Raw genomic sequence first — 20,627 nt, 5'->3', positions numbered from 1 at the left:
AGTTATAGAGTTCTAATGGTTTGATGCCTGACCTCATTTCATGAAATTCCTAAGAAAAGTAGAATGACATTAGAATCAGGTGAAACATTCCGTTTTCAACGGCCCTATTCCTGGTGTTTATTATACACACATACATGCATGCATACATATATATATGTATACACATATTTATATGTGTGTGTGTAGTGAAGGTGTTTTTCCTACAGAAACAATCACAGGTCCTTGAAGTTGACAGTTTGAAGATGTGATGTCATGCTAAGTCACTTTTGTGAAGAGCTATTCTGGTGATAGATTTTATATAGATATAGATAGACATATTCATAAATAGTATATACATATTATGTACGTATAGATAGATGAAGATGCTTCTTTGTCTTCAATTTGCTCTAGTGTTTATTATGTCAAGGTCTACCTAAGAAGGGGGAATGGGGAAGTCTTATGACTGAGTCTAATGAATCCACAAAATGAAAGTTATATGTATAATTGATATCTTCCTTGGCATTTTTCCCCCAAGAAAGTAAGCCTAGTTCATGGGCCTGATAAGCTAAACAGTTCTCAAAGAATCCTTTTACTGGGACCCCCTACTGAAATTATCTTTTAAAGGATTCAAATCCCAAAACACCAGTGACTGAACCTCAAACCTCTTAAATCTTTTCTAAGGAATTGTTTAGTTAGTTTAGTGGAGGAAAGACAGTTTCTTAAGCCTATCTGTTCACTCTCTGAATGAATACATCCAACATACACACACACACACACACACACACACACACACCTGATGTTATATTGCACACACTTGTATGAATTTAAACCATTAGATTCTGGGTATATGTCCTTAGCAATTTAATTATGTTTAAGATCTGGTTAGTAGTGTAGTAAATAACTGGTATTACTACAAAATTGCATTGAGAATATAATGGGATTGAATTTCTATACAAGTTGACACTCAATTAAAATTTCCCATATATCCAGTGAATTAGCCAGTTCTTGGCTGCAATGTTAGGGTGGATTCTTTTCCTGCTTGCCGAACTCTCCAAGACAGGCAAAATGCATAATAAAGCCAAATCACAACTTAATGTATGAGCAAAGACTTAGGTTATGCTTATCAAAAGCAGAACAAAAACAAGAACATAGACCAGAAAGCACCCATGTTTTTTTTTTCCCTCCTTAAATTCCTCTATTTATGGTATTGACACTAGAGGGAAAAATAACATATTAAAATCTCCTTACTGAATTACTGCCCTAAACCAAGAGATCCATGGGGCTTGTTCAGCTAAAAGCCACAACAGACTTTGTAATGCAATGATGTAATCTTGGCTTTGTGTCATTTATATTCAACCTAAAAAAAACAATTTTCCTGAATAGACACGCTGACAACAATATTGTTCAGTGTTGGTTTTTATTTGGATTGTTTCCAAATGGTTCACATGCCTCCACAGTAACACATCATGCCTGCTTAAGTTTTTTTTTTTTTTTTTTCCATTTGGATTCCAAAGTTTCCTCCTTTTACTTGCATTTTATTTTTCTTTTAAAGTCTGGGTTATGTTTGTAAAACTAACCAGCTCCACCACAAAATTAGGATGTATCTTGCGGAGTGCATTCATTTTACTTTTTGCATATTTTTCCTGAGGTCATGTCAAGGTTAGTTTGAATTCCATCCTACATTAAGACTTCTTTCACAGCTATTTAGCTCTGCAGCCTACTCCCCGCTGGGGTCTGCCCCTTGGGCACGTCAAAGCTTCAGACCTGACAAATCACACACAGATGAAGCTGTACAGTTTTTTAAACAGTTTCATCAGTAACATTTTTTCCCCTTTTTCACTATATTCTTCCATGTTGGGGTTTATTCTCTGGATTACCATCTCACGAATGCTGGTTTCTATTTGATACTGTTCTTTTTTCAAATCAGAGTTACAGTCTAACAATGCAATTAATTGTACAGTAAATTCTATTAATCGTCTCCTAGGAATCAACAGTACTGTTGATACTGTCATTCTACCCTTAAAAAAAAAAAAGAAAAAAAGAACCTGACAGACCACAGTTCATTTTCTAGTAAAACTATAATTGCATGATTAAAAACAATTTATATAGGGAAAATTAGTGGACTGAAGACAGAAAAATATAAAGAAGTTTTGGGACCTGAAAAATGTAAAATATATATTCTAGGTTCATCTGCTTTGTAATATGTGTTGCCAGTTGCATCTGGAAATGTTTCTCACACTGCCATTAGTTTCCTCTTATCTGTATTTTAGCAAACTGTGAAACTAATGGTGCAACTCCATTTCCTGTTTAATTGACAAAGTTAAAATGCTTGGCTGCTAATGAGTGTATTAGCAAACAATATACCCTTAACAGGCTTAAGCAGCTCAGGATTTTTAAAAGCAGCTTACTGTCCTCATTTTTATTAGACAAAAATATATTGGCTGCCACAAATGACTTGATCGGCTGAAGAAACGATATAATTATTGCTATTTAACAATGTTGGCAAAGCTGAATGGACAGATTTTATATGTATATATGTATCTATACATCCACATATATGTATACATATACACATATGTAATTATGTACATACACAGAAATGACACTCACAAACAACTCTTTTACTTTATTAAACCTTTGGCTTCCTAGTTAAAGCTGCAGTCAGCGCAAGAGACACCTGAAGATCTTCACTATAAACTAACCTGAACATTTGGAAGTGAGAAAACCATCGTATTACAGCATGACTCCTCCTCCAGCCTCTCCTCCCCTCCCCACCCTATAGTTAGTACAACCTAATGAAGAGTTCTCCCAGAAGTTGCTTCCTTGAAACTAAATAAAAAAAACCAAACACAAACAGAGTTAAGACGAGTTGTCTTGGGGAACTTCATGTTTTAGGATATTTTATGGAGATTTCTCAACTTCTATGCAAAATTAGGAATAAACCAAACTATAAAAATGTCCATTTGGGGGGAGCCATGATCTTAAAATTCATGTTATTTTTGCAGCAAGATACATGTCAACGGGCGAGCCATCTTGAAGAAATCATTTCAGCATTGGCACATGAACACATTATAGTGAAAAGAGAGCCTTGTGCTTTTCACTTGGTGCATTTCAGTCTTCAATTAATGTGAAAGCACTACAATGCCTCTGCAACTTCTCTTGCCTAGTGGTGCACCATTTATCATTGCAGTTTTACATTGACCTTGACACCCACTTCATTAGAATAAAGATTGTCTACCATTTAGGTTACATTGTTCCTCTGCACAGAGACCCCATGCAAATTTCTGTTCAGATAGAAGAGCTGTGAGCCTGTCAGAGGTCATCTGCATTAAATGATTGCAGCTATTTTCCTACTGCTTCTTTTCATTCTACTCAATTCAGGCTAGGAGGATCAATCAAACCCTCTGCCTGAAACAGTGGGGCTGCTGGGAATATAGCTGTTTTTGGTAGTAGTGGATATGCCCTAAACAGTATTAAATATTTAATATAAACTCATTAAAGGGCATGCAAAGGCTTCAAAAAAGATATTAAATTTAAAGGAAACTTTAAATGGCTAGATTCCCCCTTTCTTTAAATAAGCAGAATGCTGAGGATCAATTGCCTTTTTTTTTTTTTTTCCATTGCATGTTCAACATTTAGTTCTTCAAGTTAGGGAATCTTTTCTTCAAAGGACTTATTTCACTGGCTTCTATAAAAAGGTCATAAGAAGTGGAGAGGGTTTTTTTGTTTTTCTTTTTTATTTTTAATGCAGCACTGAAATTCTGCTCTGGATCGGCTTAAAAATAACATCACAGGCCTAGGTATTTGTTATGAAAAAGAAGAGACCATGGAAATAAGTTACCAGGTCTCCTGCTTGAGTTTTCTGAGTGATATAATTGGAATTAAATTATTAATGGGAGATACTTTAAAAAAGATTGTTTTATGATCTTCTATTAGAGAATTTGCAATTCATTTTAATATTTGTAGTTTGATTTATATTAAAGATAATGCAATCTATGTCCAATTAACAATACATGGCCAATGTAATATGATTTCCAGATCATGCAAATGGAATAAGCTGGAAGAGGAAAAAAACTCAATTCTTAACCTCAGATGTAATTTGCTGTACGAGTTCTGGCAATTTTAAATGACATTGCACTTTTTAATTTTTCCAAAGGCTCAGCAGCAAATTTATCCCAATCAAGAAAGCCTATTATTAATTTACAAGGACAATTGTAGGAGTCTTTATAATTTCCCTGTGCAATTATTTGCCATAAATTGCTAATGGCAAAATACAAGAACTTTATAAGATATAACGACTCTTATTTGTCTAGTTAGAACACCCTTCCTCCATTCTGAATATCTTCCAGAAGTTTTAGTTATAAAGGCGGCATCTGAAACATTAACATAGATTATAAAATGCCTAGCACTTGTGTTATTAAAAAAAAAAAGAAAAAGAAAAAGGTAGAAACCACAGAACTGTTGTGAAGGGTAGACTGGCCTCTAGCAGATTCCTGCACTCTGCTTGTATACAGCTGAGCTTTGGACCCTGGACTTTTGTATAAAAAGACTCTTTGTTCGTCACTGAATGGCATTAGGCATGGGCTTCCTAAGGGGCCACCATGAAGCCTGGTATGAAGAGTGCAAACACTAGCCAGAAAGCACAATGTAAGAGTGTACAGATAGCTGATAGCCAGACAAATATTCATATTTCTGTGTGAATATCTTTGTCTGTACATATATTTCCTGAATCAACCAGTACTAGGGTGTTTTTGTAACATTTATTAATGGATAAAGTGGAAATGGATTTTCAAAAAATCTATATGGCATATATATTCCTACACATATGCCAAACTTACATATATATACACACATATATACATATATTACATATATGTAGTTAGTATCTATATGTTGGAGTACTGAATGACATAGACATGATTAGGTGTATGTAGACTTGTACTAACAAGGACATCTTGTCTTTTTTTTTTTACTTGATCTCGTATTTAAACTTATACTTGGATCACTTTACCTAAATACTGGATATGTAGCTTATTTTAATTACTCACAATGTAAAGTGACATACACTTCTGGTTATAAGCAGAGGGGTCAGAATAAGAATCCTCAAGCCCAGACGACACAGACTAGCATAACCCTGTTCTAATAATCAAGAAAACTCTCAATCCTTCTGTCTCTTGTAGCCATAGCTTGTGTTCAGCAATGTCTAGTCTCTTTTCAGTATAACCAACAGAAGCACCATACAAAAGTCTTACAATGGATGTCTTAATCTCTCTGTGTGCTTTTAGAGCATTATTTTTGAATTCCATCATGCAGCCTTTTCTCTTTCCTCTTCTGAAGTTTTATTACAACGGCAGAATTCCCAGGGAGCTTTGGGGGCAAGGTTCACATAATATGGCCCTGAAGTTTTGCTGGAGGGTAGAATCCATACTCCAATCCCGACCATCTTTTGATGATCTTTCTATTGCAGAAAGATTATTCTGGAAATAGAATCTTATGGCATTAACTGTATACAGTTGTTGTTGTGTGTGCGTGTGTGTGTGATTTTTTAAAAATTACTAGATAGTGAGCATGTACAAACCTTTCATGATGATTTCTTTCTCTGACCTCTCAGTGACTAGGCATCTTGTTCTTTAACATTGAGGGAGGCAGAAAAATGCTTGAGTTGCTCAATGTGTGCCTTCTATACCAGTTTCAAAATGGCTTATTCTTCTGGTTTCCATGGTGACAATTAACACTGTTTCAAGGCATTGTTCCAGTCTCCATTTGGGCAGAATTTTCGGGTGTGATTTTTCACAAAAAAAAAAAAAAAAGAAAGAAAGAAAAAAAGGTTTTAGGAAAAAAGCAGCCTTTAGCATAAGTGTCAAAAAAAGTTATCTCAATCAAGTCTTCTTGCATTTCTTAAAATATTTCTTTCAGAAAATCTTGCTTTTGCTTTCTTTGTTTTGGAATTCCCCGATAGCCCTTATGCTTGCAAAGCATAGCCACTGAGTGACTGAGAATTGGCCAAACTTCTTCAGTTCACATTTTTTGCAATTAGTTGGTCTGAGTTTTTGTTTCCCTTTTGAGCTTTCATTGTTTAATTTTTCTTTTGGCACAGGAGATAGTAGGAAGAATATCATTTCACTTTAATTTAGATCTTTCCCAGTTCTGTTAGGTAGATTGATAAGCAAAATAAGGAAACTGCAGGCAAACACATTTAAATAATGTTAATACTCTTTCAGTTTGGCCTTTTTTATTTTTGTCTTTTCGGTTGGACAGAGAAGGCTATATTGCAGTTGCTATGAGAAAATTAAACCTTGTGTGTTTATTTACTTCGGCAGTTGAGACCAGTCATCTGACTTTAACTTTGTTAATCTCATTTTGGCTATTGAATATTTGTCTATATCATAATATCCCTAGACTACAGGACACAATGGGGGCAGCCTTTGCTCACTTACTGCCATGGAGAGAATGAATATGAAAATTAAATTATCTTCTCTCCACCGAATAAAATAGTCCTACCAGAGATAGGATGGTGCAGACTGATACATCTGATAAGCTAATTTCCTTCTGCAAATACTTTTCTAGAAATCCTGGAGAGAGAAGCAAATGCCAAAACAACAACAGCAGCAACAATAACCCACACCCTGCCCTCACCCCCATTCATACCCACATAAAAATAAAAGCCAACAACCTACCCCAAAGCATTAGCATCTAGACTCTCAGGACATAAATCATAACTTGATTTGAGGTTCAGAGCTCTTCAAAATTAAAATAAATATTTCACCTTAAATTTATAAGTGACAGGCTAGTGGTCTTCATTCACATACCAATACATCTGACAATTAACTGGATCCCTTCACTTTTTATAGTTAGAAGGAATTGTCTATCAATCAACATCGTTCACCAAGCTATTTGTACTGTAGGTTACACTGTGGCAGGGTACATCAAAACAAGTTTATTTTTTCACATATAATCACCTTTTATATTGGTTGTACTAGGGGCTACTTGTGTTGTGCTGTGTGAAGAAAATTATTTTAGTATGTTCCAAGTTCTTTAAAAAATTACATTTAGACTATCATTATTATAGGGGACACCATTTTTTTTCTCTTTACTGAATTCATAATATAAAAAAATAAGCATTAGGATTTGGGGAAAGGAACTGTTAAGAGGGAAAGACATAACATTACTTATTCACAGGTGAATGTGGTTACTACTGGTCCAGTCTGCTCCATTTTTGCACAGCTAGAGGACTCCCTCTGTCTGTTAATTCACTTGGCATCAAGGAAGGAGTAATCTAAACAGGATTTCTATGCCTGACTAACATAGACCCTCAGTACTACCAACCCCCATATTATATAGTCTTACAGAATTAATTATGTAAATCTCTTCAATCGACATCATCTTTAGATAGAAATCTGATTACATAAAGCAGGTTGTCATCTCCTCCAATCAGCACTCTGGCTGAATGGAGAAGCTAGCCGGGGCTTCATGCAATACTTGGTGAGCATTTATAGCCAATAAAAATGGGTGGACAATTTAGTTCCTCAGTGCTGGAGTCAAGCAGTTGTTGCAATCATCTGCTTTTAGAAGTCATGAACTAGATCTTCTGTGAATCACCGACCAAGTACAGGAAGGGCCTAAGCCAACCCTGTTTTGTTTTTTTTTACTATGCACATTCATGTAATTTGGGGTACTCTGACACCCTGAGAAACATTCAAAAATAATACAAAATGCTATAAATCTCATTTAAAATATTTTGTTCTATGATCTACAAATGTCTAACATTTGGTAAAGTTTACATAATACAAATGATATGCATGTTTAGTGTAAATGAAAGATTAAAATATGAGACTAAGAGTATGCAAACATATGCATGCAAATGGTATAGTTCTATTAGCTGAAGCAGTCAATTCACACCTTTCTTACTTTCTTTGAAGTTTTTTCTATTTGTATTTTTTTAAATCATGTCATGTTCCGGAATAAATGCACCCACGTTTTTGTATTTCTGAGATCCCTTTTGGCTTAATGTTTCACTGCTTTGTCTAGTTCATAGCATTTCCACTTGGGTCCGTTAATGGTTTCTGTCTTAGTTCACTTAAAGATAAGGAATATGAACCACCTGGGACTGGTTACTCTACCGAGAATGAATGAAGTTTAGGGTGTATGTTTTTATTTTGGGTAGGTACTGGATGCGTGAATGGTTCTTTTTCTATCCCCCATAATTGAGATACTCTTTTATGCTTAGAGCTGTTTTTATTTGAAACTGAGGAGGAGGAGGGGTTGGAAGAATTAGGCATAATCATTGTAGCTGTGCATTCTATAGGACTTTCTAGCTAAGAAGTTATTTGAGTTGCGTTATCTGAGGAGTCACCATAGTAACTGTCATATTATATAGCACTTACATTACCTCTGGCAAAATATCTTTCTAAAGAGGTTCATGTGGCAGTATGTCAGTTGTACAACATACAGTTTGGGGGTAAAGTGGGTGCTGTAGCCAACTGTGTTGTTTTGACACATTTTTACAGCAGTTTGGGGTGGGGGAGAATCATGCTATTCCCCCCCCCCCCCCATGAAACTACTCATTTCCATTCTACTTCCTCTTCCCCACCCTTCACTCCTACCCCAGCTTATGAGAAAATGAAGGCAAGTCATTATACTGAAAGTCAGTGCTAAAACATAGGAAATTTTTGTTTGGATAATGGTGAATTTGGTGTTTCCTGGGGCTGGGGATATGAGGGAAATGTTTGGACCTAGAAGTTTAATTGCCAAATTTTTACTACAGGTTTTGTTCTTAATAAACTCCACAGTTTTACAGTCTGGGATTATTAATTATAAATTAAATTTGCACTTATTATTATGGCCTATGACAGAAAACTGAGTCTACTAAAAGTAGTCTCTTAGGGATTAATCTCTTAGGGATATATCTCTCACACTGAGTAGGTACTTAAAAGCTTATTGATATTATGACTATATTTGTAAACATGAATGTATAAATGCATATCATATCTGTGTGTATATAGGCATATACATTTATAGGCATACATGTTATTTTAAAATAATCTAAATCTATGATTTGGTCAGTGTGGGGAACTTCCACTCTGGAAACACACCCTCTAAGCAAATCAGTAATCAGCCCTACAAAGTTAAATGACCTAGAGGACTACTTATGGGTAAGCTTACCATATGATACAAGGCTTGAACCTAGGCCTTCTAGTCTTTAAAACCACATACACTCTCTTTAGTCCAGCAATATAAAGAACACTTGACTTTGGAGTCAAAGGACCTACGTTCAAATCCTGACTCTTTTACTTATTCTCTAGGTAATCTTGGGAAAAATTACTCTATGAACATTTCCAGCCCTAGACCTATGATTCTTTCTATATGTATATTATATTTAAAATATAAAGTGTATTTTCAATTATAATTCTCAACCGCATTCATCCAATTCAAATTACCTTTACCTGGCACATATTAAAATTTACATTGGGAACAAAAATAAAAACAATAATATTTTAAGGATAAAAACAAAAAATTAATGCCTCCTTACAAGAATGGGCAATGTATTACTTGTGATGAGATTTTGATAAGAAAACACCTCTCTCATGATTTCTCTCTCTCTTTTTGTTTTAGCGATACAGTGTAGAAATGTCAATCAGGCACCCGAAAAAGATGGCGCTGCTTAGAAAGGTTGAAGATTTGAAGAAAGGTGGTGCTTTACTACCAAACGATCTCCTTGAAAAAGTGGATTCAATTAATGAAAAATGGGAACTGCTTGGGGTATTTGCATTTTTATTACTGTTTGTAGGTTATGTGTACATTTTTTTGTGTAGTGAAGTACTCTATCTGTCTGATTTCTAATTTGAGGCACAAATATCTCTCCCTTTCAATTCACTACCTACATTTCAAACAAGCTACTCATGCTATTATGGGGGGGGACCCTGCTTTTCCTCTCCTGTTGATTTTTTTTATTCTAAGCCTGTCTCCTCTCTGACTTTAATAATTTTAGTTCTTTAATACATAAAAAGTAAGTAAAATATGCCATGTATTATGGGTATGCACCAAGTCAACTATAATACAGTATATCTGATATACACTGACTGTCATGCTTGAGTGAATGTTAATAGAATTTATTCTGAAGGTACATGTTAGAGACATCTACCGTTTAACTATTTACTGTACCCTTAAGATGAAAAGTGGGGTTGTCACTACAGATTTCAAGTCATACCCAGGGTTCCAAAACAAAGAGGTAAATTGGTCCCAAATCTGAAAATCCAAATTACAGAATTAAAGCAACCTCTCTTTTGACTCCCAGTTTATAGCTTACTTTTAACAAAAACTCCCCAAAAAGTTTCTCGTAATTCATTTCATGCAGTGGTATACTGGGTCTCAGCCAAAGACTGAGAGATACAAGAACATGGAGGGAAAAAAAAAAAGCAATATAGTGATTGTTACACAGAGATCAGGGATAGCACTGTGTAGGATACAATAGTGTCCTATTGTTGAAAGACAGCTGAGAAAAAGAGGTTAAACTATATTTTTTATTTACTTTGCTTCTCAATTGCCTTCATGTCAAATCAATGGTAAGATAAATTTGTAAATTACATAAATAGTTAATTACAGTTGTTTCATATTGATGATATTCAGTTAAGGAGTATAATTTGCTTGCTTCTCTTTTCCTTTAAAAAAGAAGTCCCAAAATTGTAGGAAATAAAAAGCTGTCCATGTAACGATGAAATCACAGGCTTTGGTTTATGTCATGTTTAGCCTGTGTACTAATATAATGGCAATTTCACATCTTTGTTTGCTCATCCAAATTCAATTGAATCTGCAAATATGCAAGGTGACTTGAAATGTTAAAAGTTTTTCCTGTTACCCATTGGTTCAATAGTTTTCAGAAGTAATTGACAGTACTCTTCACTCGGTAATATTGTGGGTTAGACCAGATTCCACTAATTTTTGCACATTCTGGAATCTAAGAAAGGCAAATGTATGACGGAATTTTTTTTAAATGGTAGTTCATTAAAAAACAGACAAGAAAAATGACTTTATATGTTTTATCAGTTTGATTGGGAGCATAATAATGCACTCATTTCATTTATTAGACTATAATACAATGTGATAACTATTGGGTGAACCTCCAATAAATAATCTTTTAAAAGCAGTTATAATATAAATGGAAATGTTAAGTACATCTTTCTTAAGAAATTTTTTAAATTCACAACTTGATCCTTAAAATAAAATAGAATATTTAGCTATCCCTTAAGCATTTTTATGATAGATTTTTTAAAAGAAGTGGTTAGTTTCTCATGTATAATAAGTAGTGTTTGATGGAGAGAATTTTGGAGGGGGGAATTTAATAAAAACCTATGCAGAAACTAACAACAGTAGGCATACTGTTTTAATTGGCATGATTACATTTTAATTGGCATGAAAAAAAATTAAAGACAAGGATTTTAACTTCTAACAATAGTAAAATAGAGGGATATGGTTTTTAATATTACTTTCATCTAAGGTGAACAGTGTGGAATGGAAATACATTAGAATGAAATGTCAGTGGTGCGTACAGTTTAATCTGTGAAATTTTGTCCCCTGTGCTGCATATTACTCTGTCTCAATTGCATATTAAACAACCCTATCAAGGCAGGCATTGGCATCTGCTGTGCTGACACAAATTGTGAATTAAATGAAATTGATGTCCTCTGTCGTATATTTATGAAGACGGACCATTCTCTGAAGTATTCTGTTTATGAAGAATTTATGATTGCAAACTGTTCCAGAACAAAAAAGTGGCAATAAATTCTTTTTTGTGACCCTACCCTCCAAGGGCATTGATTTCACCTCCTGCTGCCACTTTTGTTACAGCATAAAAACAATAGCTAAATCTGGATTCCACTGAGGGTCTTCAAATTATCAATATTTGCACCATGAAAATAGAAGGGTGTTGCCAGGAAAGCCGATGTTGCTGTTATGATCTCCTAAAGATGCTATTTACAGAACACTACACAGCAGATGAATGTCTGTTGATTTAATTTTATTTGTGTTTTAAAGCTTATTTTTGCAGGTTTAATTTATCATTATAAATCAAATCCTATTGATTTTCCAAACTGTGTGTTTTCAACAGAAAAGCATCCCATCTCCATTCAAAAAACACTTTCCTGACAGAGTACTTAAGCTCAACAAACTACCAGTATAGTGAATTGGACATTATTGTTTTTTGGGGTTTTTTTACAACCAGTGGAATCTAACACGTCAGGTGAGGATTTGTGTAGGAAGAATAGTAGAGCTGACAATTTACAAGTCAGGTAAAATCTAGAATAGCTTTGAGGAGGCCCAGCCCACTTCGAGCTCACCTTAGCTGTGAGCTTTAGGGGATTGCCTTTCACAATACAGAAAAGGAATTTAATTCTCCATGCACAATCTATCCTTGGCCTCTTTAGTATATCGATTAAACTTAGACTTCTAGCTCCTGAAAATTTTATGCAGAGGTTCTCTGTCTGTAAACTCTGTCCTGAGAATCTTAATGAATTCTTATCAGTGACCGAAAGGTGGACTTTTGGGCCAAGTTTCCCTCATGTGGAAATAAAATACAAGTGAATATAGTCTTCTTAATCCATACGTGTAGCCAAGACAACACCCACCATCTTAGAATGAAAGCCTCAAATGCTATAACAAAACTGAAATTGACTGAATGTCAATAGAAACTGGAAAAATTCATTCGGATGTCTTACAGGTGGCTCTTGTTGCTAACTAACCTGTGATGTATTCTGGTACATAAAACTAATCTATGGTTTCTTTATCTGATGCATTAGAAAACCCTAGGAGAGAAGATCCAGGACACAATGGTAGGGCACAGTGGGTTAGGTCCACGTGACCTGCTCTCTCCTGAAAGCGGCAGCCTGGTAAGGCAGCTGGAGGTCAGGATCAAAGAGCTGAAGGGGTGGCTGAGAGATACAGAGCTTTTCATCTTCAATTCCTGCCTGAGACAAGAAAAAGAAGGAACAATGAATGCTGAGAAACAACTGCAATACTTTAAGGTAATAAAAAAACAATCAAAGTTGATAAAAAGCTTTCTTTATGGTAAGAATGAAATATTTATCAAGTACATAAAATATTACACCCTCTATCTATGCATCACTGTGCACTTAAATTTATCCCCGAATTCAAAGATACCTTCTATGTTTCTAATACTGAATACTGCACAGTGTCTGTATGTGTATATAGTTTCTATACATATGCATGTAAGTATAGAACAGATCTGCCTGTTGCAGGGGTGGGGAATGGGTACTGATTGAGAATTTTTTTAAGTTAAAAAACAAACAAAAAAAAGATTTAGAATTTTGAAAGGCAATTCTTGGTAGAAAAACTAAAAAGGCTACATAATTTTTGCTAAAAAGATTCTGAAAAAATGAAATGAGAAGTGTGCAAATGTTTTATTGACAGGCAGTAATGCTGAAAAAAGGTAATAGAGTTTCACATACTAAAGACTGACTCTTTGGAGAAGTAGGAAATAAAACAGAAGTCATTCCCAACACTAGAGGAACCTAAACATAGCAGCGGTTAATGCCAGAATCACATCCATGAGAAAAGCAAGCCATCATGCTATTTAGTCAAGGCATTTCCCCCCATTTTACTTCCATTGTTTACACAGAGTGAAATAAAAAATAGTAGGGGTTCTAATATGTATGTTTATATTGCCTAAACCAGTTTGCAAACACAGGCCCAACCAATTTGATTTTTATCTGGTTTGCTGACATCAGCATCAAAGGAAAGGCTCTGGCCAATTTGGTTGAATAAACATTTGTTGAGGTGCTTATGATGTACATGAGACACTATGTCCTGTAGGAGATATAGAAATAAATGAGATGTAATGTTTTTGCTCTCAGGGAGCATATCATCTAGTAAGGAAGATTACAGGTACACATCTGTAGTAAGAGTTAGAGCCCCAATAAATGCATACAAAAAGGACAAGGTGTTACAAAAGATACAAGAAGAGAAAGCACTTTGCATGCAGGGTAAAAGAGTTCAGAAAGCTACAGGGAGGTAGGAAGACATGAGTTGCCTATTTTCTGCAGGAAGAGGATTTGAATAGGTGCAGATATGGGATCAAATAACCATAGGACCATAGAAGGAAACTATGTTGATTCATCTAGTTGAATCCTTTCATTAAAAAAAAAATATTTTGGCTTTTTTTGGATGGGTAGTTGGGGTTAAGTGACTTGCCAAACGTCACATGGCTAGTTTGTGTGTGTGTGTGTGTGTGTGTGTGTGTGTATGTGTGTATGTGTTAAGTGTCTGAGGCTGGATTTGAACTCAGGTGCTTCTGACTCCAAGGCCAGTGCTCTATTCACTGTGCCATCTAGCTGTCCCAATAATAGTTTTTTTTTAAAAAAAGCTATTAAGCATTTTTCTTCCTTCCCCTACCCACTGAAGAAGGAAGGAGAATTGCATCATATAAATATAGTCAAGAAAAATAAATATCTATATTGGTCATATATGAAAATGTGGTTTTTGGGGCAGCTAGGTGGCTCAATGAATAGAACACTGGCCCTGGAATCAGGAGGACCTGAGTTCAAATCCTGACTCAGACACTTAATACAAAAAAATTAGCCATGCGACCTTGGGCAAGTCATTTAACCCCAATTGCCCTACCTTCCCCCCTCTAAAAAAGCAAAAAAAAAAATGTAGTTCTTGTTCTTCATATGAATCCATCTTCTCTCTGTTATGAAGTGGGCAGCATTCCAAACTCCTCATTTTACAGGTGAGAAAACCAAGGGCTAGGGGAGGTTGTGACTTGCCCCAAAGCACATAGGTTACTAGTTACAAAGTCAGGATTGCATCTTCTGACTCCAAATCTAGAACTCTTTCCATAATGGGACAATATGTTGATGTTTAGGTTTCTTTTAAAACTTTTAGGGTTTTAAAGAGGAAGAAGAAGGGATCACTTTCAATGGCCAAGCAAATATTTCTCCATTTTTTAAGCAGTTCTCAACTCTTACTGGACTCAATTAAACATACCCTTAGCTACCCAATTGTTAACAGCAGGTATGTCCAAAGGTGAAAAAACACTCCCACTCCCATTCACCCATAGCATATACTGGTTAACTGTATTCAAAATGTCCAGCTTGTTAATTGATTAATTTCTATAATACTTTGGCCAGAAACTTCCTATCTTTGCTACTGAATGAAAAAAAAATCATATACATTAAATGGAACTGTCTTTTGAGGGTAGGCTGCAAATTTTAAAAAACAGTCTACATGTTTATAGGAAATGATTTGTTTCTTCAAAAATTGAACCTTGCTTTTAGAAATATAACCATGGACTATACGAACTTCTGGTATATGTTAAGGAATATGCTAGACTGGCAGTTAACAGAAAGGGTTAATAGGAAGTGTTTAATAACCTTTTTTATCATAATGCTAGATTTTTTTTTGGTATAGGCATGCTTATATGCATAACTAGTTCTTCTTCTATATATGGCATAGAATACTGGAATTGTAGTCAGAAAAACCTAAATTCCAATCCTAGTTTGGATACTTATATATCTATGGGCATATAATTTAATGTTTCTAAGTCTAGATTTTATTACATCTCAAGTGGGGATAATGTTATCACCAGTAGTAATAACAGTAGTAGTAGCAGCAACAATTAGCATTTATATAACATTATATGGTTTGATAGATAGCATACATTATGTGTATATGTGTATATATATATATATACATATATTATATAATAATAACTCATAATTTTTATTTGATTCTCACAAATACTTGAATCTCATGAATATTCTCAGGAATCCTTTTATGAATGAGGAAAATGATGCTGAGAGTGGTAATGTCTACATCATAGGGATTCTGTGACATTCAAATGAATTAATATGTGTAAAGCAGTCTGCAAATTTTAAAGGGTTAGATAAATAGTAATAAATAGTATTGTTGTCATAGTAGTACCTATTTACACTTTAAAAATGAAATCCTGTTGGCGTCATGACTATCATAATCTGTATATGATATATACTACTGAGCTTTTATCAGTGGTAAAAAGAAAACAAAACACCTCTCTAGCCCTATAGTTGTATACTGAAGAATGAACAAGGAGCAGATATTCATTACATTGCAATTTTTTAATGTTTTTTTTTAATTAATTTGTTTGTTTCTTTTTAGTTTACAAGATTCAATTCCACAATTCCTTGAGTTTCACATTTTGTCCCCCTACCTCCCCTCCCCCCCCTCCCATGGCGGCTTATAGTCAAGTATAGGATCTGTAAATACTTTCACATTATACATTAGTCAGGTTATAAGGACGGATTGTACCAGCTGGAATGAAAAATGGTAAAGAGGATATAAAACCAAATAAGAGAAGGAAAAAGATCAGGTATTTTGCTTCCACCTGGATATAAACTTAGTTCTTTCTAGTTCTTTCTCTGGATGCACATATTTCTCTCCATCATGAGTCTTTTGGGATTGACTTATATCACTGCATTGCTGAGAAGAGTCCAGTCTATCAAAGTTGGTCATCACACATACGTTGTGTCTGTAATTGTGTACAAATTTCTCCTGGTTCTACTCTTCTCACTCAGCATCAGTTCTTTTAAGCCTCTCCAGGTAAATATGAAGACTGTCTGCTCCTCGTTTCTTATAGCACAATAGTATTCCATAACATGCATATACCACAACTTGTTCAGCCATTCCCCAATTGATGGGCACCCCCTTAATTTCCAATTCTTTGCTACCACAAAAAGAGCTGCTATAAACATTTTTGTACATATGGGTCTTTCTCCCATTTCTATGATCTCTTTGGGATATAACCCTAGGGGTGGTATTGCTGGATCAAAGGGTATGAAAGTATTTATAGCCCTTTGGGCATAATTCCAGATTGCTCTCCAGAAAGGCTGGATCAGTTCACAACTCCACCAGCAATGCATTAGTGTTCCAATTTGCCCACATCCTCTCCAGCATTTGTCATTTTCCTGTTTTGTCATCTTAGCCAATCTGACTGCTGAGATGTGGTACCTCAGAGTTGCTTTGATTTGCTTTTCTCTAATCAATAGTGAATTAGAGCATTTCTTCATGTGCTTATAGATAGCTTTAATTTCCTTCTCTGAAAACTGCCTGTTCATATCCTTTGACCATTTATCAATTGGGGAATGACTTGTATTCTTATAAATTTGACTCAATTCTCTGTATATTTTAGAAATGAGTCCTTTGTCAGAGACATAAGTTGTAAAGATTCTTTCCCAATTTCCCACCTCCCTCTTAATCTTGGTTACATTGGCTTTGTTTGTACAGAAACTTTTCAATTTCATGTAGTCAAAATTATCCATTTTACATTTTATAATGGTCTCTAATTCTTGTTTAGTCATAAAGTCTTTCCCTCTCCACAAGTCTGATAGGTAAACTATTCCTTGTTTTAGGAGGCTGCTTACAGTATCAACCTTTATACCTAGATCATGCACCCATTTAGACTTGATTTTGGTATATGGTGTTAGATAATGGTCTATGCCCAGTTTCTGCCATACTATATTTCAGTTTTCCCAGCAGTTTTTGTCAAATAGTGAGTTCTTATCCCAAAAACCAGGGTCTGGAGGTTTATCAAACAATACATTACTATAGTCATTGACTTCTGAATCTCGTGTGCTTAATCTATTCCATTGATCCACTCCTCTATTCCTCAGCCAGTACCAAGTAGTTTTGATGACTGCTGCTTTATAATACAGATTGAAATCTGGTAAAGCTAGTCCACCTTCCCTAGCATTTCTTTTCATTAATTCCCTTGATATTCTGGACTGTTTATTCTTCAAATGAATTTTGTTACTATTTTTTCTAGCTCTATAAAGTAGTTTTTTGGTAAATTAATTGGTATGGCCCTAAATATATAATTTAATTTAGGTAAAATTGTCATTTTTATTACATTAGCTCGACCCAGCCACGAGCCATTGATATTTTTCCAATTAGTTAGATCTGACTTTATTTGTTTGGGTTTGTTTTGGCAGGTAGATTCCCAAATATTTTATAATGTCTACAGTAACTTTAAATGGGATTTCTCTTTCTATCTCTTGCTGTTGAATTTCATTGGAAATATATAGGAATGCCGAGGATTTATGTGGGTTTATTTTATATCCTGCAACTTTGCCAAATTTATTTATTGTCTCAAGTAGTTTTTTACTTGATTCTCTAGGATTCTTTAAGTATATCATGATATCATCTGCAAAGAGTGATACCTTGGTCTCTTCTTTGCCTAATTTGATTCCTTTGATTTCTTTTTCTTCTCTAATTGCTACTGCTAACATTTCTAGTACCATATTGAATAAGAGGGGTGATAGTGGACACCCTTGTTATACCCCTAATCTTATGGGAAATGCTTCTAGCTTCTCCCTATTACATATAATACTTGCTGATGGCTTTAGATAGATGCTACCTATTATTTTAAGGAAGGCTCCATTTATTCCTATACTTTCTAATGTTTTAAATAGGAATGGATGTTGTATTTTGTCAAAAGCCTTTTCTGCATCTATTGAGATGATCATGTGGTTTCTGCTAGTTTTATTGTTGATATGATCAATTATACTGATGGTTTTCCTAATATTAAACCATCCTTGCATTCCTGGAATAAATCCTACCTGATCAAAGTGTGTTATTCTTGAGATAAGTTGCTGTAGTCTTTTTGCTAGTATTTTATTTAGAATTTTTGCATCTATATTCATGAGGGAGATTGGTCTATAATTTTCTTGCTCTGTTTTATCTCTTCCTGATTTAGGTATCAGTACCATATTTGTGTCATAAAAAGAATTTGGTAGGACTCCTTCTTCACTAATTTTCCCAAATAGTTTGTAGAGTATTGGAATCAATTGTTCTTTAAATGTTTCATAGAATTCACTAGTGAATCCATCTGGCCCTGGAGATTTTTTCCTAAGGAGCTGACTGATGGCTTGTTCAATTTCTTTTTCTGAGATGGGATTATTTAAGTAATTTATTTCCTCTTCAGTTAATCTGGGCAACTTGTATGTTTGTAAATATTCATCCATTTTCCTAAGATTGTCAAATTTTTGTGCATACAATTGGGAAAAATAATTCCTAATTATTGTTTTGATTTCCTCTTCATTAGAGGTAGATTTACCCTTTTCATTTTTGATACTCATAATTTAGTTTTCTTCTTTCTTTTTTTTTTATCATATTGACTAAGGGTCTATCAATTTTGTTGGTTTTTTCATAAAACCAGCTCTTGGTTTTATTCATTAATTCAATAGTTTTCTTAATTTCAATTTTATTAATCTCTCCTTTTGTCTTCAATGTTTCTAATTTAGTATTTCATTGGGGATTTTGAATTTGTTCTTTTTCTAGGTTTTTTTAATTGCATGCCCAATTCGTTGAGCTCCCTTTTCCCTAATTTAATCATGTATGCACTCAGGGATGTAAAACTTCCCCTAAGAATTGCATTTAATGCATCCCACATATTTTGGTATGTTGTCTCATTATTATAATTCTCTTGAATGAAATTACTGATTGTTTCTATAATTTCTTGTTTGACCCACTCATTCTTTAGGAATAAATTGTTTAATTTCCAATTAGTTTTTAGTCTGTCTTTCCCTGGCCCTTTATTGCATATAATTTTTATTGCATCATGATCTGAGAAGGATGCATTTAATAGTTCTACCTTACTGCATAGAATTGTGAGGTTTTTATGCCCTAGAACATGGTCAATTTTTGAGTATGTGCCATGAACCGCTGAGAAGAAAGTATATTCCTTTTTATCCCCATTCAGTTTTCTCCAGAGATCTATCATAGCTATCCTCTCTTCTTTCTTGTTTATTTTGAGGTTGGATTTATCAAGTTCAGAGAGGGGGAGATTAAGGTCTCCCACTAGTATAGTTTTGCTATCTATTTCTTCCTCTAATTCCTTTACCTTCACCTCTAGGAATTTGGATGCTACACCACTTGGTGCATATATGTTAAGTAGTGATATTGCTTCATTCTCCATGGTGCCTTTTAACAGGATATAGTTTCCTTCCTTATCTCTTTTAATTAGGTCAATTTTTGCATTTGCTTTATCTGAGATAAGGATTACTACCCCTGCTTTTTTTTTACTTTAGCTGAGGCATGATATATTTTATTTCAACCTTTTACCTTTACCTTGTGTGTATCCCTTTGTTTCAGATGTGTTTCTTGTAAACAGCATATTGTAGGATTATGATTTCTAGTCCATTCTGCTATCCGTCTCCGTTTTATGGGAGAGTTCATTCCATTCACATTTACAGTTATGATTGTTATCTGTTTCTTTCCCCCCATCCTATTCCTGCCCCTGTTAATGTTCATATTTTCCCTCCTTTCTCCCTTTCCCCCCTTAGTAGTTTTCCTTTTGACCCCCGCCTCCCTCAGTGTTCCCTTTTCAGCCCCCCTCCCTTTTCCTCCCCTTTCCCCTTACTACTTCCCTCCCTACAAACCACTCCCACCCCCCTTTCATAACCCTTTTCCCCCTCCTACTGCCTGTAGGATATTTTTATACTTAATAAAGTATGCTATTTCTTCTTCGCATCAAGAGTGACAGGAACAAATCTCATGTGAAGCTCCTCTCCCTCCCCTCTTTCCCTCTAAAATAATACTTTTTGCGTTTCTTCTCCATAGAGTCCTATGCTTAACTGGTTGTTACTTCCTCCTTGTACCAGAAC

General features: G+C 34.8%; 1 protein-coding gene across 5 annotated transcripts in view; it reads left to right on the top strand.

The window, feature by feature from the left end:
* AKAP6 (A-kinase anchoring protein 6) overlaps positions 1-20,627 on the top strand; it is a 620,041-nt gene that overhangs the window by 498,438 nt on the left and 100,976 nt on the right. For all 5 annotated transcript variants that reach the window (XM_069105978.1, XM_069105977.1, XM_069105976.1 and 2 more), the window contains 2 exons: positions 9,592-9,738; positions 12,771-12,995. In XM_069105978.1, coding sequence (XP_068962079.1) covers positions 9,592-9,738; positions 12,771-12,995 — 372 coding nt within the window. The remainder of the gene's footprint in view (positions 1-9,591; positions 9,739-12,770; positions 12,996-20,627) is intronic.

The sequence above is a fragment of the Petaurus breviceps genome, unplaced genomic scaffold, assembly GCF_028583685.1.
Source record: "Petaurus breviceps papuanus isolate PSGF00001 unplaced genomic scaffold, PetGlider_PUasm1.0 77, whole genome shotgun sequence".
NCBI classification, from domain to species: domain Eukaryota; kingdom Metazoa; phylum Chordata; class Mammalia; order Diprotodontia; family Petauridae; genus Petaurus; species Petaurus breviceps.
Note: the sequence above shows the minus strand (reverse complement) of the source record. Positions and strands in the feature narration are given on the sequence as shown.